Source organism: Grus americana, chromosome 1 (assembly GCF_028858705.1).
Source record: "Grus americana isolate bGruAme1 chromosome 1, bGruAme1.mat, whole genome shotgun sequence".
NCBI lineage: Eukaryota > Metazoa > Chordata > Aves > Gruiformes > Gruidae > Grus > Grus americana.
In genome coordinates, this window is record NC_072852.1 from 155311168 (window position 1) to 155328082 (window position 16915).

Here is a 16915-nt window from a genome sequence, read left to right on the forward strand (position 1 = left end):
GGTAAGAGTAATTGATTCAGTTCCTAAGTATTTGGGGAATAGTAGGGCAGATAAGTAAATTGTTTATATTTGTTAATAGACTTGACTACCCCTAGATTTTCTCATTTGATGCCTATGGTTTGAAAGTGATAAAAACACAGCATTAGCATACCAGAAAACTGACACGAGAGCCTGGTTAACTGATTCCACATTTATAGCATGGACAGAAAAGGATTGCTAATTAAACTGGCAAGTCTGGCTAAAGCTGCTTGAAAATGCAAGGCCCTGCAATCTCAAGCAAGGCGCCCAAAAATTGTGGGGACACGTGGCCTTGAGGCCTTGAGGCTTCTGTTCCTCATCTGAGGAATTGAATGGCACAACCTTAGGCGAGAAGTACTGTGAAAATGAAGCCATTTATGTTTCTGAAATGCTTATACAGTGAAAAATGCTGGTGAGCAACATCGCAAATCCACAGAAACACTAGCATTCTGTTTTTAGAACAGAATAAAATGGCACAAGCCACACATTGATCAATGAAGGGAAAACAAACTATTCAGTAGCAGATCACTGAAGAAATACAGTTCATTCTGTGCACTGAATGGGGTGGAAACACAATGGCATTAGATTTGTACGCACAAGGCAACCCAAGATTATCTCAGACAACTTCAATTCTGTCATTTCCTAATGTTCATGTGCTTGTCTTTTCAAAATTAGCATCATTTTCATCTCTTTGCATTTGTGCTTTATGTGTGTAACAAAAAGTGTGCATGCAATGTAATTGTGATAACTAAATATACCTAAATTAAATATATACAACATAAAGGATTCATAAAATGTTAGTTTTAGGGATTGAACTTCATTTTTACAAGCTCAATTCAGACGCTATTTAGTCCATTCTAATGTTTACATCATTTTCTTTATATTCCTCCCACAACAGCTCATAAACAGAAAAAAAAAATCACACTTTTTAGTTCTACATTTTCTTTACAAATATCCTATATTTGTAAAACAACCCAGAAAAAAAGTGACAGTAATTTCCCACGCAGTGACATTTTCACAGAAGAAACTTACTTGCTAGGGTATAGCGAACTATCTCAAGAAAATGAATTGCAATTCCCATTATAAAATATTTCCAAAGAATATTTTTAGGAAACTCTTATGAAAGCATACAAATATTTTAAATTATAAAAAATGAGTAGTTTTGGAAATGCTTATCCAATGGAATCTTATTTACTTGGATCAATTATGTGTCTCACCACACAGCTTTTCTATTCAGGAAGATCAGTGAGGGAGGAAAGTGTCTGTGTAGAGTTATTTCTGCACACACCTCTCTAGCACAGAGTAAATTTACAATGATCTATACAGACCAGAAGTGAAACCTCTCCCTGACTGTCTCCGAAGATCTGAAATTTCTTAATCAAACTGAAGTTTTTCCCCCAACATATATTTTTTTTCACTAATGAACACTTTCTGGGGACTAGCAGATTCCCACTTACTCTGAAAGCAGGCATAAATTCCACACTACCTTACCTCTAATGAGAATAAACATCAGTATGATTCCTAGTTCCTTTAGAAGAAGCGCAAAGCTGTAATAAAATACTTCTAATTTTCATATTACAATGTATACTTGTATTTTGTTTGCCCTAAACAGATGAGTTTATCACTAATTTAAGGGATACTTAAAACACCCAATATAATATTAGATACAAATGCAAAAATTAATCTCTTTGTTACTTTTATTTCACAGTAAAGCGATACACAGCTGTCACAGTTTGTTGTTCTCGGGCGTAAAGGAAAATGCAATTTCCTGGGAAATGCAGGAGGAATCAGTGGTGTTAATTGTGTTTCTGGTCTGTCTCTGCCACCTGGTGGTTGTAAGAACAGGGCTCTCCCTCTTGACACCAGACGCTGCTCTCGACAAGCTATGAATTCACACGCTATTAAACATGTTCCTCTGACACTCCGTAAAACGCCCTTGCCTCTTGCACATACCTGAAGGCCATTGATGCCTAACTCTGTGTACGGCACACCGGGATCCCCGATCTACTGTTCTGTGGGTGATATCAAAATAAACAGATTAAATGATACTTACCTGCAATTAATGTTTTTTTCTTCTCACAAAACTGTAGCTCAAAATATTTTATAAAACAGCTGGAAAAATCATTCAAGGGTGTCTTAGCATGTCCAAAGGCCTCCAAGATACAGTTTACCTGCAAGACAATGGTAAAGAAGTAACAAGAGAGCAAATAAAAAGGAAGATATATCAATAAACATCAGTGAAGTTGCTCTGTGATCAATAACTGGGGGTGGGGGGAGATGGGAAAGACCATTTTTCAGCTTGGAATTTAACAAATTCCTTGAAAGTTTTTTTCTAAATAGAAATTAAAGATAGCTCAAAGGAAAAAAAAAAAAGTGTGCTGTCAGAATAGTGGAAATTGTAAATGGAAGAGGAAAGACAGTAATCTGGATAAAGCCACTGGAGTCGTATGCCCAGAGCCGGCACGCTTGGCAAAAAGATTAGAATCTCTGAAGGCAGCTATGCTTGTAAAGTTACAGTCAGTAAATAATAATAACCAACCAAAGGAATTTACAAGCTTTGTATGATGCCTGAAATGGCATAAATTATTGATTTCAAATAGAATTATTTCAGCATTGTACTAGTGAAAAAGTGAGGGAAAAAAAATAGATTCTGACTTTTTTATGGCATCTCTCACTAATGCATTTCCATGGTACATCTTCTTGGTCACAGCAATTATTTTTAAAAGATTAAAAATTTTAAAAATAATAAAAAGTATTAAATATGCCATCTTTATTCCATGTTTTCTCTGCATTTACCTTTTTTGCGCATAATTAGTTTCTTACACTAAATGGATTCCCTTCAACACTTTCCTTTTTTGCATCCTAAGAAATTGTTTGCAGTGTGGCCTCAATACGTTATTGTTCTGATATTACAGTGGTTTGCTGAAGCTGGATGACCTAGATGGGGAGAGGTAGGAGGGAAGAGGGCTGTGGTGTGGCACAGGTAACATGTGGCTCCAATCACAAAGACAGAAGCTCTAAAAATCAGACCCTTCAGAATTATTAATTAAACTAGCTACTACCTAGCAGTAGGTGGCAGCAGAAAACTAGTCAGCCCAGTTTTGGTTCCACTCCAGTAACAGCTTAGAATGTATTTGCTCATTAGGCTAATTCAGCACTTCGTTTAACCCGTGCAGCTTTATTAACTTTAACGGTGCTATGCTATCTGCAGCAGGAATGAATTCAGGCTGTTGTGTTCATTAAAGCACCTTAAAAGGCAACTAAACCAGAGTCTCTACTTGATTCCCCACAGATGGGATCTGCTACATCTACTTTCACTGGCTGAAGTCAGGTGTCCCATCTAAGCTAAAGAATCTTCCTATAACCAAACATCAACTCATTTTTCTTAATAGGTGATGATTCTCTTCTGCCCGCATTGACTCAGACTCTGACACATATGGCTACATCGATACTATGAACCTAAAGAGGACCAGGAGCAGGACGCTCTATCCTCTGTGTAAGTGGCATGGTGAGGTTCACATTAAGACATCTGCCTCTTTTGCAGAATAGGGTGGACGTACTGTTGTGAATGGTCCCTGGCACATGCTGTCCTCTGAACTGTGCCCAGAGGACTTGTTGGGGATTTAAACTGTGTCAGGGAGCAGGGTAACAACTGCATGTTAGTGATTGTTGTTCAGGTTACTACATAGATGTAGAGTAGGTTAAAGTAGTCTATAAAGTTAACTAATTTATAGATGGAGAAAATTAGGCCTGGTCAGCCCCATCCCACACCAATTCCTCTTCTTAACCGAGGACAAGATCTTATTTCATTTGCACTGGATCATGATGGTTGTCCCTAGGGATTTTCCCGTGGCCAGGAAACAAGTTGCAGCAGAAACGAGATGACTTCCCACACTTCCTGATTCCCACCGCTGCCATATTTGCATCCAAAACACAGTTTTCAGCTGCCTATTCACAAAGTTATGTATTTACTTAGTTCTTCTACTCATTACTTCATCTGAACTTCAAGAAAGAAAAGGACATGGAAGATCTGACCTGAATTTTGCAGTTCTACTTAAATAACATCTATGGTCTGATGAATTCAAAACTCTAAGTAAACCTGCATAGGTAGTAAATAAAAAAATACACAGTGGAAATAGCTATCACTTATAGATCTGGCTCCTGGGTTTAAAATAAAGTAAAAGTGTACTGTCCCTGTATAATGGTATTATTGCAACACTAGACTTTAAAATTTAAATTTAAAAAGTGAGGGAAAAAAAAGGTATTCTCAACATTGTCATGCGAAACCTAAATTAAATGTATCAGTTTAGGAACATCATGAATGACTCAGATAACACTGTGAAAAGACTTTAACACAGCAATTATATGACTACACGAAGCTACAGTTTATTCAGTTGTAGTGTTTTCAGTGTCATCAGGCTTTTTTAACGTCTTCAAAAAACACAAATGCAACATTGTTTTCTAAAATCCACCCAAAATCCATAGGACTTTTATTACCTTATCAGCTGGAATGTACAAAGCATGACCACAGCCTTTCCCACATCCCAAAAATCCTGATTTGTAGGTTGTCTGTTAGTATCAGCTGTACTTCTGACACTATTTTATCATCTTTCTGGACTGAATCATGCATAATTAAAGAAGAAAGCAGCATGTTTTGAATGATGCATGTGATGCTATTAAAAAAATTGGAATTGGCAATCTAGGGTTCAGCATAATTTAAGATGTCAGTATGAACTTTTATAGTAGTGTTACAGCTGTAACAATGAAACACGAGTTGCAACGTTCAGTCAAACCAAAACTTTACACTTACAGTGAACTAGCAAGGAAACAAATTCATTTGCTACGTGAAGCACGTTCTCATGAGTTCATGTCACACACTAGGCAGATTTTGGTTCTGCTGTGGGAATTAAATATTCAGAACTCTTGCCTATTTCATAAATAAATTTGGTAGACAAATACTGGGCCATGTAACTTTGTTCAGTCCTTGCAGTTTTCCTGCAACTTTCCAGTTTCTGTCTTACATACTATTACTTCAGATGCCTCAGCACTTCTTATACTGTCTAGAGAAGCATCACCACAACCATAAATATAAATTTATATACTTACGGAAGGCAATTAGTACACATTTAGGAGACAGTACCTTATCACACAAATGTTTTCTGTTCACTGAAATACTGCTTTCCAAAGTCACCAAAACAAAACTGGCCTCCACTTTTTGGTTTCCTCTCATCACATCAATGTGAGCTTAATCCTGTTCCCATTCAGGCCAATTGAGGGAAAGAAGCCTCCTTTGACTTCAGTGGTGAAAAACAAACCCTTTAAGAACTTCTGCATACAAGAAAAGATGCCTTTTTCCCTACAGTTCAAATGTCTTTGCCTATCCAAGAGGCCAGAGTTTTGCTTTGCTCTACTCAGTGATCAGAATGCTTACTTACATGTTTTATCTTTGTATCAAAAGTATTTCTGCTGGAACTGGCTCTGCAAGTGAGGTGCTTCACTATCTGTTTGCAGGCTTCAGTCTTCCCAGAACCACTTTCCCCACTGCAAGATGACAGGCAAGAGAGAGAGGGGGGAATCATTGTTATTTTCACATTTGATATGTTATTTATATTCTCTGCTAGCTTTGTTTGAATGGATTTAGCATATCTCAGTCAAACTTTCATTTCAAATAACAGAAGGTTTATGAACGGCAAATAATAAAGAACAGAACGTAGGAGATGATAGACTGGCTATGTTCATGAGGGCTGTCAGAGCTGTCAAGCTATATTGCCTTGTACCACAAACCAAGCCAATCAAACCTAAAGCTTTCAAGCCATTTTGAAGGTATTTATAGTAAAGATTTTATCTCCTCCTTTATCTTCTGTCCAGCAAAGGAGCCTGCTTATGCTGCCTCGTTCTCTTTGCAGATGGGGAAATACTACTGTGGTAATGATGGGAGCCAGAAGGAAAGGAGAGTATAGAATACAATAGGAAGAAAGGAAAGGAAATAGGAAAGGAACAGGAAGGAAAAGACAGACAATCGATTTTACAACCTGCCCAGTTTCTGCAGTGCAATACACGCTGACTTCAGTGATCCTGTTTAACTTAATTTCTTGTTCATGATGTGGAATAAATATTCCAAAGAATGAGAATCTCTAAGGGGGAAAATGAGCAAAGAAAACAAGGTAAAAAGCAACATGAACAGCGAAGGTAGCAAGAAACAGAAAAGAGGAGGGAAACAAACTCAATGGTGCACTTTAAGCATGGAGAAGGAAGAAAAGAAACAGAAGAGATGGAAAGGATAAAGTTAGTGATGGCTGATTAAGAAATTGATGTAAGAATTTCTTACTTGAATTGTAAGAAGTTGTTTTCTTTATAGACAACTGAACCAAACAAAATGTCATTTGATGCTCCTCCTTCATTTATCTGCTTGATCGAATTTAAAAGGCTGTTTCTACAACAGCCGGTTAGATTTTTCACAAGTACAATGGCAATGCTGGCTGGTCAGTCTGATATCTCTATAGTCTAGTTTCTGAAAATGAGAGGGCACAAAAATATAGTCTCTTTCTGGCTATTGCTTTATCTATTCAAATCTCACTTCAAAGGAGAAATCAATTAAATAAAGGAAGAAACAAAAGAAGAAAGGACAAAAGGGTCTTCATACTCAGACAGGGATTGGATCTTTGCACCATTTAATCTCATTCAACTCTTACAGGACATACACGCAGCTCTGGTGAATATCTTGTTTGTTTGCCTGGTAAACTGTAGTCTTAGGTGACAAAACAGATCTTCCATGTGTGATGTGTCAAACTGCTTTTATCTATGTCATCCATGTTTCTATAATGAGCTGGAGTCTGACCCTGGACTTCAAACTCCTACTGGCATCAGTAGGAGGTTTGTGGTCCAAGACTGCAAACGTTTGCAACCTGGATACATGTTATGCAAAGCCATCAGATAACAGGTCACAAAGCCATATGGAAACCAGGTCTTAGAACGAAAGAAATCACGTGAAGTCAAGAAGGTCACTGTCAAAGCTAATAAGAAACTAGTATCTCTACAGAATTGACAAGGTGCTCCGTAAGCACACTATGCCTTGCTCAGATCTTCAGCTTCCGACTTTCTGAAAGAGTTTCAAAAGTCAGATGATACTTGATGTCACCCTCTAAAATCTGCACTCATCTCTGCCCTCTTAATGATGACTCTCCAAATGCTAATTGTACCATGCTGCCTCTGTTCTTAAGTAGCATTAGCCTTCTGTCTTTATAATGGTAGTGTCCGAATCCCATGTTCCTTTGCCTGTTATCACTAACAGGAACAGAAAAAACAAAATAGCCGTTAGTCCTGCGATACTCCCCTAGAGACATTTCACACTCTTGCAAATCACAGATCTTATGCCTGTGAAAAGTCCAGAAAGTCAGTGAGCTTACAGACAGATATAAATCTGTCTTGCACCACTCCTCTTACTGTCCACTCACATTAGCCAGTCCACTGGCACCTGTGTGTCATGATGATGAAACAATTTTGTCCCTCCACAACATACTTAATGAAAATCGCAGCTGCAACCTGCTATCACTATACCACAGGTTACCGTCAAGCTTAGCAACAGTGGCTTTTTGGTTATTTCAGCTGTTAAGGAACTTCTTTGAAGTTAAAACACCTCTGAAGTTTAGTACAGTCAAAGTTACAGATGATGCCACTGAGCAGACATGTTCATATATGTCTGAAAACCAGATCTGAAACAATTCATAGTTTGTAACAACTCACAACTTGTCCAATGTGTACTGCCTTTTATATCCAGCAGATAAATATTTGTATCATTCTGAGAGCTGAACAAGACTTTATATTTAACAAATTGTTGTAGTATTTTATTATTTTGCCTGTTTAGACCCAACTTCATCTACCAAAAATAGTTTCTTTAACAGAAGGCTTTTCCAGGATTAGCAGGGTACAGTTATTTTTCAAAAGATCTTTCTCATAACTGGAGAAATTGGGGGGGGAAGGGGGGAAGAAGGAATGCTAAAGTAACATTTGATGTGCTTTTGATTGAATATTACCAAGCAGGCATGCAAATTATAACTAAAAATGGAAAAACACCTTCTTAAACAAAAGAACTGGAGTGTTCACCGTGAGTTTCCCCACTTAACAATTAATTTGTTTAACTTTTTAAATAAAGCTATGCTTTGTTTTTCACTGCAAGCTAACTGTGGCCCAGATAACATAAGACCATGCAAGGGTAAAAGCTGACAGTTTCTGTCCCTTCTTCCCAAGATTGCTGTTTCCTAAACATTGCAGTGACGCAGTCACAAAGATTTCACACTCTCAGCTCAACTGTTAATTTTACAGTGATTGACATTTTGTCCAGCGGTGTCACAGGAGCTTGTTGGTTAAAGTCGTTGCTAGAGTACTGTTCAGGGGTCAGAATTCACGAGAACTTGGTTGCCGAAAGAGAGACACAATGTCGCTTAGTTGTTCTGTGCGTTTCAAAGGGTTAGGTGTATATTCCTAGTGAAATGTAGATTGAAGCACTGAGAAAGAAACGCCATGCTTGGTAAAGTTTTAATTGTTGATATCATTGTTCAGAAGATTTGGGGCAAAAAATAATTTGACAATGGAAAAGTAATTTGGCACCTTGAACCAGATCTTGATTATTCCATTTCCTCTGAGGTGGAGTAAAATTTTTTGTAACGTCCCCATTGTCCACAATATCTTTAACAGTTTAATTCTGTTGACAGAACAATTCCTCTTCTCTGTTTTAAATAATTGTTTCATCATTATGTTTTTCAAAATGTAATTTACAATATGAATGTTGGTTTCTTGTAACTTTTGGATTTCCTTATCAAGGTGGAGGATAATTTAGAACTGCAGCAGAAAAGTATTCTTCTGCAGTAAAACTTCCTTAGAAGGCATTATGAAGCAGGCAAAGAAAAGATGGTTTATTTTACAGATAAAGAAGGTTAAATTAGGAAATCAGTAGAGACAGTGTACTCCAAGAGAAAGGAAAATGGACAGAGTTTGAAATCCTATGCTCACCATGGGCTTTAGGGAAGTTCCACTAAGGTTTCTTATTTTATTGCTCCTTTGGCTTTCTAGCTTTCCTATATAACTACTTGGTGGAGGGCCTGGTTCCTGCTATTTCTTCATTAATATTTTGTTAATACAACCTTAATTACAACTCTAGTCTCCATATCTTAAAATAATATGAATAATAAGAAAAAATAAACTGTTCTGAAATAAAACTTTCAAAACTAAAATTGTTAGGAAGAAGTCCAATTCGAATTATGTGAAAATACAAAGACATATGAAGCAGAGAACACAAGATGCGCTACAAACAGGGGAGCTAAAGAAGCTATACCCTGCACATTCACTGCACTTGGATTATGATCCAGCTCTTCTGCTAGTGCCAATCTAGCTGGGCCACTGGCACCGCTCCCACCGGCGAGCTCAGGGCTAAGCACGTGCTTGCCGACAGTCCACACGAACTGCCTGGCTGTTCCCGTTCTGAATAGCGGTGGCTGGAGTTACAGCCACCCCAAAAACCACAAAGCCTGTGTGAACAGCCCGGCTCTGAGACCTCCATGGCTGTTGGTGGACAACAGGTTCAAAAGCTGTTGGGTGGAAAGGGTCTTAGAGGTGGACAGACAGAATCATCATATAGAAATAGTTAACCAAGGAAGCCCAGCTAAATTAGTCAGAAAACAGCAAACCTCAGGTAAAATTTTAAGAATCAATTCCTGCAAGTACTGAGAAGTACATCTTGCTTACCCTCAATTTCTGCATATTAGCCAGGTTTGTCTATATCTTTATGAATTCAGATAACTGGATCATTATTGTTTGGCAAGTGTCAATTCCAGTGTAAATAAATCCTATAAATCATCTGTTTGGGGAAAAATATAAAAAATATAAAACATGTAAAGAGGCATGTACTTGCCATTTCAGATCATATAAGTGACAGGATTTTATTGTCTGCATTTCATTTTCAATTCAGACCAAAGGTACCACATTCAGAAGTGCAGGAATACCTAACAAAACAAACCAACCCCCCTACTCCTGCAGTACTTGAATTAGAATCAGAAATGCTAGAAAACTTCTGACAGAATTTGTTCATATAAGATTTCCACCAGTTTTAAAGGAAGATTTAGATCAGCATAGATATGCATGCTGTTTTCGATGAACTTCTGAAACCAATCTCTTATTGTAGCACCCTAAACTGTATTACTACTCCCAATTCCCCCTCTGATAGTGAGATGTAGCCAGGGAAGAGACAGTAAGCTTGCAGACTTTTGGGGGACCAGAATAATTTCTTTCTTCTCAGTTTGCAGAGTACATAAAAGTGAGACACTGGGTCTTGCTCCAAGACTGAAGTTTCTAGATTTGAAATAAATATGTGGAAGCATGACTGCCAAATAGAAAATAATGTGTTTTGTATCATCAGTAGTGATATCTATAACTGAACAACCCTGCATGCCAGTTGAAAATTATATTTCGAAAGTAAACTAAACTGGAAAGTGTGTTTCTAAACAATCTTTTATTATAAATAGGATGTCCAAATCTCTAACTGTACTGCAGTAGCCCATCACACTTATAATACATTGAATTATAATGTAAAAAATAAAGATTATTAACTTGAACAGAATGCCTGTGGAGGTGCTAAACTGAGGAAATCAAAAGGTTTCAAGGCATTCCACTTTAAAAGACAAGGATTTCTCTTCGTTCCAGATTATTTGGCTTAAAAATGTGATTTATATCATAACAAAGCCATTGGATATTGACATTTCTGGCTGCTAACATATACAAAATTATAACATTTCATTTGATGTATTCATTCTGTTTTTTTGGTTCACCAAATCAGCCATCAGGATTCCATAAACCATTGTCTTGATTGACTAAGGATCCTCAGCTTTTAACAAGCCTATAAACTATACTTAGGTTTCCTAGACAGCTCCTTACTTATCTTATCAGTGCACAATGCATTTTCATATCCTGAACAGCAGGAGCAAAATGCAGTCAGAAGGAAATCAATTATGAAAAGTCTACCTACTGGCCATTTAAGAGCATAACATAATGTTATTTTATTCTGTAACTTTCACATAAATTTTATGCAAAGTCAGCTCTTGGTGTTAAGCATACATGAGTGATGATGGCTTGCTGTAAACTAAACGTAATTGTGAATAACTGGTAGTAAGTTCTTCAATAATTTGGCCGAATGCTTTTCTGTTGTTAAACACTCAATTTCAGGGAGTAAACACTTGATCAGATGTGAAGAGACTGAAAAAGAAAAATAATTCTTGTAACATTGTCACCTCGGTGTAAGTAAAGTGTGAAAAAACAGAGAGAGTGGAAAGATTGATCTGGATCATCTTGAGAGCTTTAAACAGATTTTTTTTTTTTACCTTTTTTAACCAATTCAGTAGCAAAGACTTAATATGATGTTTAGGGTAATAGATAGCAGCAGAAAAAGACCAAAATCATAAAGTGAAATAGTAGCAAGTTTTTTTATTAAATTTGAAGATGAAAATAGAGCTTCACACAATTTAAATAAGACATTACGAATGTTCTGCAAAATAAAGTGCTTTAACATTGCTCGAATAGTAAGAGTCTAAAGTGCAACTCTACAACTTCTTTAAAACGTGATGATGTATGTGTTTTCCCCATGGAAATACAAAGTTTTGGCACAGAAGGGCTGCCACTGGGTTTGCAGAGGGGTCCCTTCTACTAGCAGTATGTAATAATGTTATACTAAGAACTCCATCTCAAATCTGTGTTAAATCTGCGTTCTGTAAGTGTAAGGTTTTTAATGTAATGCAGGAGTCAAACCAGAAAATGATAAACTTGTTTAATTTATAAATTAGGGGTTAATACATATTTTTACAAGAAAAATTCCTAATTACATGCAATTTATAAAGAATGTAGCAGTGACAGAAGTGTAAGTGGAGCTTTTTGAGCAGTTAACCTAACACATTACTGGGCACTGTCTGCTCCTTTGTCATTGCAGAAGATACTTCAGTGTTCCACTGCCTGTTCTATCTCTGTACAATGATACAGCTTACACAGCCTCTCCAAAGTGAATGATCTACTTGCAGTTGTATAGTTATTGGAGTATTTTGCCATTGATATTTATCTATAATATTTTATGTAATGGGTGACTCATTTTACAAGACTAAAAAGGATTATTTTTTTTACATTGCCTGCTTTGCTGCTTAGGGGAGCCAGTCAACCTGCATGAAGGAAAGGGAGCAGCCAAAGCAGAGAGCTGATGTGTCAGAGGGGTCCAACCAACAAGAGACAGAAAATCAAACTCACGTACTGCGAAGTAAGTTTGGCAATGCTAGATTCCCATTTTCACTGAATCACGTAACAGGATACAGAGGAATTCTACCACTAAACTGAGCTGTAAATTCCTTCTATATACCTTCTAATTTAAGTTGCAAAACAATGGATTTACTTAGACTAAAGAATAAACTTGAAAAAGATACTTTTAACACTTCATTTTCTCTGCAAAGGACTGGTCTGGTCCCAAGTTAAATTCAGGATATATACTGGGACAGAAGTATTCTTCCAGATCTGTAAGGAAATACCTTGGAGATGGATATTTGCTGTTTGTGAATTGGTGTCTTCAGTTTTTTTGGCAACTCTCCAAAACAGCCCCCACAGGAAAAATCAAGATTTGCTAAATCTGTTTCCCGTGTGAACAACACCTTACAACAGAATCTTGCTGGGGAAGAACATTTCACATTGGAGAGATCATTTTGTTGACTTCCATTTTGATTTTTTTTCTTATATTTTAACCACTTGTTGGAAACTTTTCTTTGACTTGCTCTTGGGTCTTAAAGCTTGCCTTCTACTAAGCAGTCTTAAGATGATCTGATACGCGTCAAGTTCTGTATGCTACAGAAAGATGGGAAAACTTCCATACCTACAGTGTCTTTAGGCACAAAAACCAGAAAAGGTAGATATTAGGTGATGACACTAGAAGGGAGAGTTTTTCTTCAACTGACATCTGCTGTTTCTGCGAACAGTAGGTAGTTTAGCTCTCTGAGAACAGCCATACTTATGACAGAAGTGCTGACTTTTTATTAGCTTGATCTGTGTGCTCAGGGGGAAGCCACAGTAGATCTACAGCTACAAACCCTTTTCCTGTGATCACAGAAGCACTCACTGCCAAATCTCTGTTGTTTATTCCCAGAGAAAAGGGTGGAGTCTCCATATACTTAATTGCTAATATTATCACAATCATTTGTGTGGAGTCAGGAGACTCCAACCACATCTGGCTAAGGATACAATATAGAAGTGGCCCAGCCCTGAAGGGCTTCTACTCTAAATATATCACCAGAGACAAGCAGCTAAAGAAAGAAAACCAGTAAAAACAAATAAACAAAACTCAGATGGAAGTTATATGAGAAAGAGAGAACAGGACAATAGCTATGAGCAACATCATATACAATAAGAACAACTGCTCATGGATGAATGCCTAATTTATAAAGATTCTGATCTCAGTGATACAAATTAGCGATGCTTTGAGAAAGCTTGCTGTAAAGGACTTTGGTATAGAAATGTAAAATTCCTGGATCGCAGTCAGGTTTAAGCATGAAATAAATAGTGCTGTAAGACTGTCCTGCCAGAAACTATGAACCTCTCCTGAACACACAAATGGGCTGAAAATTGAAGTAGCACTTTAAGGTCAGAAAGGACGGTCTGGTAGTTTAGCAAGGGTTTCAAGACCACAGCTTTGGACTTTGGCAGCCAAGTTCCAACTCAGACACCTTCAGGTGCCTTCATCTCTTTTCATTATCATCTCTTGGGAAAATGTGGGAAGCAAAAATGACTAGACTAACAAAAACAGTATCATTAAGGGTTACGCTGCATGCAGAATTCATTAGCAACAGTATGTGTCCAATAAAAGAGTAATTCATGAATCATTAGTAATGGCCACTAAACTCATGGGAAGTATCTTTTTGTAATTACTCTTTGGCAGAAAAAAAATGAACTGAAAAACATTGCTAATAGAAAATAAACTTCATCAAGCTACAAAGCTTGATGAAGATGATGGGATTAACATGAATAAGGGCACATTTCCTGATGTTCTTCCCAGTCATTTTGGAAAGATTGTGAGTATCTTGAAGTACTGAAAATAAAAGAATTCTATAAAGAAATTACTGGTTTTTAAAATAACAAACTCCTTTTTTTCAGGAAAAATTCAGATGAGAGTTATACATACTGCCATCACTTTTTTCTTCTCTGACAGTTAATAGTTAAGTAGATATATTTTGAGAATTGCACATGAAAAATAAAATACTGGCATGGTACCAAATCTCACTGCTCCACATCTTGTCACAACATTCACATCAAAACAGTAGCCTCTTCTCATGGTAAAATCTTTACAATAAAACTAAAGCATAATTATGTTTATAAATTATGCTAACAAATTATTTATACTATAAAGTATTGTTATAAGTAAAACTAAAGTAGACCTAAAAATAAATATAGATTCAAGAGTTTTATTCTATAATTGCATCATATTTCACTTGCTAATGACAACAACTGGAAGGCAAAAGTGTACTCTCCATGTGCAACTCCAAGAGTGCTCATATGCCAAAATGGCGTATCTTGCAGATATCAAGGGAATTTCATCTTTAGATTAGTGCATACCCACAGGGATAATCTACTTTCACTGGATTTACTACTAACAAAACCAAACAAAACTAGCACTTCTCTGATTTGGTTATTTTCCTATTTTCCAACACTCCTCATAGTAAGAGCTCTCACTTGGACAGCGTCTCAGGCCAACCATTCCAGTATTACAGCAGCAGCAAACACGGTACAAGGATTCTAGGAACTATTCAGTCCAAAACCACTACCAAAACCAGTGGGCCCCTCCAGTCCTGCTCTCTCAATCTATTTCACTTCTAGGGGAATTTGGCTTTGGAACAGGTTCAGGTTCCTCAACATTACCACCACCCTCCCAGGTGTAATTTTGACCTGAGAGTATTTCTCCAGCCCAGCTCCCCATGCTACTACCTGAATGTTTGTGTTGATGCAAAGGATGGTGTGGAAATGAGGAAACAAGCAGCCAAAGGTCGAAGGGCAGAAGCACTCCTAGCCAGCTTATTTCAGTGTAACGTTCTCATGGATCTATGAGTCCTTTTCACTTGATCATCCTCTGTCTCCTTCCTGCTGAGCGCTTATATGAAATGGCCTTTCTAGCTACAGAGAGCTTCTCTGAGCTCCCCCATCTTCATTCAGCCTGTGGTTCCACATTAGAGGGAAGTGTACTTTTTTAATATTAAAATTTGTTACGAGATGCACTCATCGCACTATACATGCATGCACGAAATTGTATCCACAACTCAGCACCAACTGGAGGTATTTTAAAATTACAGACCATAGGCCAAACATGTACAGAATTTCTTACTCAGGAATAAAGAGTATGCTTGATAAGACAGGTTGGAGAAAACAAAGTAAAACACAAAAGCTTGGAGTATTTCAGAATTGCAGTTATTTGGTTCCAACTGGAAATTAAACTGAGATCTTGAAAACTTCTCCACAAACCCCTCTTCAAGTGAAAAATCAAAGAAAAACTGACTGGATGCTATAACACATGCCCTCAGGGCCAGAAAGTAAGCCCTCCTCCATGCTGTTTATTAGCATAGATGCAACCAATGAATCATCCATCACAGTGGTGGAAGAACTGTCTCTTGCTGATAGCTGATGTTTTTCTACAGCTGAAATAGCAAGAAAATGGAAATCCATTTTGACCACACACACAAGTTCACGCACACACACATGATCAGGTGACAGCAAGGGGGTAGACAAATAACTTGAGTTACATCAAGGATATTTTTCAGATTATTATTATTATTGTCAGAAAACCAATGGAAATTTCCTAGCTCACCTTTACTTAGCAGACATCCATTATTTAGATTCTACCAATGGATTAAAATAATGAGAATATCCCATTTTTAATACCTCTTTATGAACTTCTAAAAGGTCTCAATTCCCTTCTGTTTTCTCATACGGTGCTAGCAGAAGAAAGGTATTTACAAAGAACTGTTTCTAGCTGTTTCTATTAAGTTGCAGCTATACTTATCTCCTATTCCAAATTACCAGATGCTTTCCTTTCAGCTTCCATTTTCACAAGTGACCTTTAGATCTAATTAATTATCTACATAAAGGATACTTTAGGATAACATATCTATGGGTTGCCTTGATGTGATATGCAAATGTCTTGCCAAGTGCTGATGCCTTCAACAGAGCATCCTCTTGTCACATTCTCTGTCAGACCACTGATTTATGATAAGCTACAGTGGGCTGGGCAGGGATCGAGACAGTGGGGCTTAACACATGCCTTGATATCCTGATGTAAAATGATCAGTAGCAACTATTGCCTGATATCAAAGCCATTTATTATTAAGTATTATATTCTTTGTGTACTACTACACAATACTTAACTTGGCAGTTAGCCTTTTTCTTGAAGTGTGAATAAATATTTTCTGCTGCTTCTCTGTCTACACTTATAGGCAACTTCACAAAGATACTAATCAATTAGCAGTTTCCCAAGTTCCTACTTTGAAGAAAATGCTGAAGACGGTGCCTCAGGATATTTCTTATTTTGATCAAAATTATTATACCTAAACAAGAGTTAATATTTATGAGAAGACAATATGAACATATAGTAATGATTTCCTAATATTGCTTGTACCTCTGCTTAAATGTCACTGCTCACTGGATAAGTAACTATTCCATTCTGATTTGGTTATAAAAAGGTTACAGTTTGTTTCAACCAATCAACAGTCAGTTCCATACATAATTAATTTATACATTTATAATTTAGAAACTTATAAACTATGGGGTTTTATAAATTATGCTTAAAAAAACATTTAATTACAATATTCACATGTATTTGAAGACTTTTAATATAGAG

The 16915-nt window shown here is 37.0% G+C and overlaps 1 protein-coding gene across 3 annotated transcripts in view; it reads right to left on the reverse strand.

The window, feature by feature from the left end:
• Window positions 1-16915, reverse strand: part of MYO16 (myosin XVI) — a 405915-nt gene that overhangs the window by 168080 nt on the left and 220920 nt on the right. For all 3 annotated transcript variants that reach the window (XM_054807394.1, XM_054807387.1, XM_054807380.1), the window contains 2 exons: window positions 5454-5559; window positions 2072-2189 (listed from right to left, as the gene is read on the reverse strand). In XM_054807394.1, the coding sequence (XP_054663369.1) occupies window positions 2072-2189; window positions 5454-5559 (224 nt within the window). The remainder of the gene's footprint in view (window positions 1-2071; window positions 2190-5453; window positions 5560-16915) is intronic.